The sequence below is a fragment of the Sesamum indicum genome, linkage group LG4 (genome assembly GCF_000512975.1).
Source record: "Sesamum indicum cultivar Zhongzhi No. 13 linkage group LG4, S_indicum_v1.0, whole genome shotgun sequence".
Classification (NCBI taxonomy): domain Eukaryota; kingdom Viridiplantae; phylum Streptophyta; class Magnoliopsida; order Lamiales; family Pedaliaceae; genus Sesamum; species Sesamum indicum.
Window position 1 is genome coordinate 16,310,369 of NC_026148.1, and position 4,924 is coordinate 16,315,292.

At 36.3% G+C, this 4,924-nt stretch overlaps 1 protein-coding gene across 1 annotated transcript in view; it reads right to left on the reverse strand.

Moving 5' to 3' along the window:
* Positions 480–4,924, reverse strand: part of LOC105161239 (basic leucine zipper and W2 domain-containing protein 2-like) — a 4,836-nt gene continuing 391 nt past the window's right edge. Inside the window, exons 2-8 of the mRNA XM_011078864.2 lie at positions 4,763–4,786; positions 4,301–4,406; positions 4,062–4,130; positions 3,001–3,494; positions 1,706–1,967; positions 1,035–1,243; positions 480–760 (exon numbers count right to left, since the gene is read on the reverse strand). Of these exons, the coding sequence (XP_011077166.1) occupies positions 694–760; positions 1,035–1,243; positions 1,706–1,967; positions 3,001–3,494; positions 4,062–4,130; positions 4,301–4,406; positions 4,763–4,786 (1,231 nt within the window). The 3' untranslated portion in view covers positions 480–693. The remainder of the gene's footprint in view (positions 761–1,034; positions 1,244–1,705; positions 1,968–3,000; positions 3,495–4,061; positions 4,131–4,300; positions 4,407–4,762; positions 4,787–4,924) is intronic.

The window sequence follows — 4,924 nt, forward strand, 5'->3', positions numbered from 1 at the left end:
TTTATATGTGTGCCGATTGATGAGGATTGATCAACCTTTGACTTCTCCATTTTGATTAATTGATGATGGAGGGATGGATTTCTTCTTCTTCTTCTTCTCTTACAAATTACTATATATAGTAGCGGCTCCAGGGGTGGGGAAGAGCAACAGACACTCTTCATGATTTTTAATGCAAATTCGATTGAGTTGTTTGGAAAATGAGCAAATCAAGTGTCTCTTCTAGTTTTTTTTTGTTTTTATAAATTGGTTAGTGTCTCTTCTAGTTATAGTTACTCATCAATTCCGCATTCATTTCATGAAAATCATAAGGTTGTGTAGTCTATACTCGACTCCAATGATGAGATTTGTTTATTAATATGAAGATGAAGAGCTGTATGACTGAAAATTCAAGAATGTGTGTGTTTATGAAAAGGGGTCGTGAGTCGGAGTTGGAAGAAAACAAGATAGTGTACAGTTATAGTCAGATGCAGCAACTTGGATAGGTTTAAGGAAAGATTGTTTCATACTGAATCTCAAAACAAATAAGGAGCATCATTACACAACCAAGTAACTAGTGTTAAACAACATCCATCATCACCCCATGTCCAATGCCCAAAATATTCAACCACTTGATGTAAGACATAACCAAAGCAAAATAAGGGGAGGGTTTACAAGCAATGGGGCAAGGCAGATAAAATAGCATCAGTCACCAACTTATTCTTCTTCCTCTGCCTCTTCAAGCCATTTTACAAACGCTTCCAATGACTTCACAAAAGTTTGCCTGTAATAACCGATCAAGTATGTAAAAAACTTTATTTCAGCTGTAAAAGCAAAAGAAAGCAACTGTAAACAAGTATAAATGTGTATTTTGGCAACCAGAGAATCCACTCATTTGCAATTTTCTTCATTTCTATGACAACAAAAACAACAATTGAATCCAACTATTGACGTCATACTTTATTAGCACCATATTGCTAGACGAGATCAGAAAAAGGACATGGAGAAGAGAAACCTGGGATGCTATCACAGCAAAATGCATGTACTTAATAACATACCTGCCCTTAGGGTTTGTTCCTTTACGGAACCAGTGAAGAATAGTATCTTCAGCAAGGACATCCTGATCATAAAGTGACCTTATTATTTCAGGAAACAATTTCATCAATTTAGCATCTTCATAGCACTGGATCTGAACTTTGTACATAAGTTCAAGCTCAAGCTTTCCAGTGGTGCAGAAGGCATTCAGCAACTCAGCCCAGGCTTTTACCTGAATGAAAAGGATACAACAGCATCTCTAATCAGTGATTTGTTAAGTATATGATCATTTCATACAATTCACTTTTAAACCGAAATCTTTATATCCTAGTTGTAGCCACAAGAAACAAAAGAACATTTATGAAGTTTAGTGAAGTTCCAGATGAGAATCATGGAGAAACTTGAGTAATAAAGACTTATATACTATGGTTAACCCTCATATAAAATCTATAGTCTAAAGAGTATAAACATACAACAAAAATGTTGGAGTTGGCTGTATGGTCCTTGGAAATCAACAACTGAATACCAACTAATTCACAAAAGTTTTAAATATTTACAGCAACTGAAGTGCATATCAATATGGTATGGCGCATCATGCCATAGTTGAGTCTAACATTAATCAAAATGATAGTCAGCCCATATCTAGCACAATTTAAAGAAAAAAACAGAAGCATATAATACTGTTGAACCATACCTGACGCAGAGCTGAATTAGCATTCTGCTGCTGATTTTTTCCAGACCATTGCACAGCATCCATCAGAACATCCCAAAGAATCCTCACAACCTCAATATCTGGAAATTTAGCTTCTTTTACATGTTGTTTAACAGTTTCTATTACTTCAGCTACGTCAGCTTCTTCTGCTATCTGACTTGTTATTGCAGCTTTCATTTCCTTAAGCTTCACCTCAAATATTTTCTTCTCATTGTACTCAACCAATGGTAGAAGCCCTTCCTTGCTGAGAAATAAGACAATTCAAAGACAATTAATTTAAAATGCTCGACGAGAGCACCAATCCTACCAATATTAGAAACCTTATTTGAAAAAATTCTGTTGAGAACAGGTAAATCAGAGTAGAGCACGATCAGAATTCTGGTTTATTTGAACTTTCAGCAAGGCCAGAATAGAAAAGGACTGGAAGCCAGCTAAGCACAAATGATAAAAATCCAACATAAATCCAAGTACAAGGTCTATATTAAGACTTAATTTGGTTTTCAATTTTATGTTATAATCAAGACATTGCAATGTTTGACGACACATAGTGTTGGACAATAATTACAATTTTGTTCACACTCTGTTCTGATCTTGGTAAAGTTCTCACTCAATACGACAATGGAAACATTCTGGCTAACCTCTGCAAAATGTGAAACTCCAAGCATTTGGCAAGGCTAACTGAACAAAAACATAGCATTAACCAATGCCATGTAATCATAAAAAGTCAATATTGGCTCAGTCTGATTTCAGCAGTTGTCCTTTAGGGATTACAGGGACAATAAAAGGTCAAACACCTAGAAAGAATTTGTCGGTGTTCCATGACAGAAAAGAGCTAGGGAGCTATGAGTTGCAAAGCTCATCAATCGTAAGGTGAAACAAATTCAAGTTGAACCGAAGATGGTAGCATGAAAAGTCAAGTTAACGAGAAAATAGGATAGAGGTGGAACCCTTCAATATAAACCTAAAGGTGGGAAGAGATTCTGCTTTCCAAAATCAGCCTGACACGTCCCCAACACCCTACCAAATCTTTTTAACAATATTAAAACTTTGTCCTTATGTCTAGAAGATAAGCCAGATCACATGCAACAGAACCATATACTAAATCCAAATATAAAAAACAAAAAATTAACACAGGATTTGTCAGGCATCAATATGTAATAAAAACATAAGCAAAGAGCAATCAGTGAAGTACATAATCATCTAGGTAATATCACATAAAATTATTTCTTCCATTAACTCTTTCCTACAACTGGGGTGGCCGGTGTGGGGGGACTTACGTGAAATGTTCAGATATAGCTTCAGGTGTCCGCTTTGCAGATGGAAAAAAGTCCTGAAGATTGTCCTCCATTTTACCCCGCTTCAGAATTGAAATGAGGTCATCAAGGCTATTATCAACCAGATATTCCCTGAAAAAATCAGTGACAAATGAGAGAACTAGCCCTTTGGCAACAAGGTTATCTTTGAGCAGTGGCTGGAGTACAGTCTCAGGTGGAAGACCAGACAACTTCTGGGAAAATGCAAGTGCGGTGAAAATTGCAAGCTTCTTCCTTTCATCTTCTTCAAAAAGCTCCAAAGATTGCAAGAATTTTTGCATAACATTTTCAAGGTTCTTTATAAGAAAAGGCCTTCTCCTCAAAATCTTCTGTATATATAACACAGATGGCAAAATTACTTCGCGCTTAGGCTCACAGTCAAATATAGAGTAAGGATGGCACTCCCCCTCATCAAGCTTGATTGTGCCAGGTTGTGTACGAGCCCCTCTGAAGACCACCTGCATTTATGCAACAAGTTCAACCCAAAAAAGCAAGGTGGTGAGGACTACCAAAATAAATAAGAAAACCTTACCAAAACTGCTTAAGTTTTAACAGTCACACAGCTTTAGATTTGTAAAATGCAAAGTAACCCAGAAATTGATGAAGTATTTAAATACATTTGAAACAAGTAACTACAGAAGCTACACAAACTCTTGCTAAAGAAAAAGCATAAAATAAAAAAGTTGTGCTATAGATGAAGATGTTTTAAGCAAGACACAACAAATTCAGCTCCAAAACCCAACAAGAATCTATGCCTCAAGGAAACAATTTGTAGAATAGCATTATGTTTTATCCTTATAATGAGCTAGTATTTAACAAGAACGACAGACTGATAGCCAAAGATTGGTACTGGCATACTGCTATCCTCGAGGTGGCAGAGGAACAGGCAGGCCTTGGAGCCAAAGGAATGACTTCAGTATGTCTATCAGCTATGAGCATAAAAGAATAATTTATGACCACAACAAGAAAGACAATAAAATTTTTAGTCATCTTCCATATCTGAGAAGAAACCCGTGGAAACCTACCTCGAAAAATGTGTCACCGTATCTTGAGAAATTAAGGTCAGAAGATTCAATATTCTTCGCGACAAGTTCCTGCATAACAGACACTGATTATCACTTAACAAATCTTGCATCGAGCGCAAGAGGATCAGAGCTTTTGGTGAAGCACTGAATCAAAAACTCAATCAATTCTATCTGCAAAATAAAAATATGAACCCCAACTCCCTGTGCCAAACATACACACAAAAAAAGGAGAGGTGTACCAGATCACCAGCATTATCCAAATAAATCTGGACCACTGCATCCGAAAATGCCGCAGGGTCCAGCGGCGCAGCAATATTCCGTTTGCGGGTCTTAATCCGCGTGCCACTATAATGAAATTATTCAGACAAAAGCACACATCAAAACAGAAGAAGCTGATGAAGAATGTAATCTATCAATTATAAGAATATATTTGAGCGAGAATGACTACCCAAGAGTCTCCAGAAATTAAAGAAAGAAGCAATAAATAGCTCAATGTCAATGGCTTAGAAATTCAAAAAGTAAAAGACTTTTGTCACAACCCTTAAAATGTTTGAGTAAGAGAAACTGAATCGAACACAAAACCGCAGTTAACAACATAAGAGCTAACTAAAGTAAATATCAACCACTTGCAGATAGCGTATCCAACAAATTTGCTAACAGTACAACTAAATACTTTCTTGCGAAGTTGTAGAGAAACTTACCCAAGAGTGGGTTTCTCCTTCGAGCTGCATGGCAAAAAGACCAAAAATGATGAAAAAAGATTAGCAAATACAGGATTAAAATATCAAAAAAAAAATATGAAAAAAAAGATCTCTTCTTTCAGATCCCCGTAACAGATCATCTTCTAACGAGTAAAGGATAAG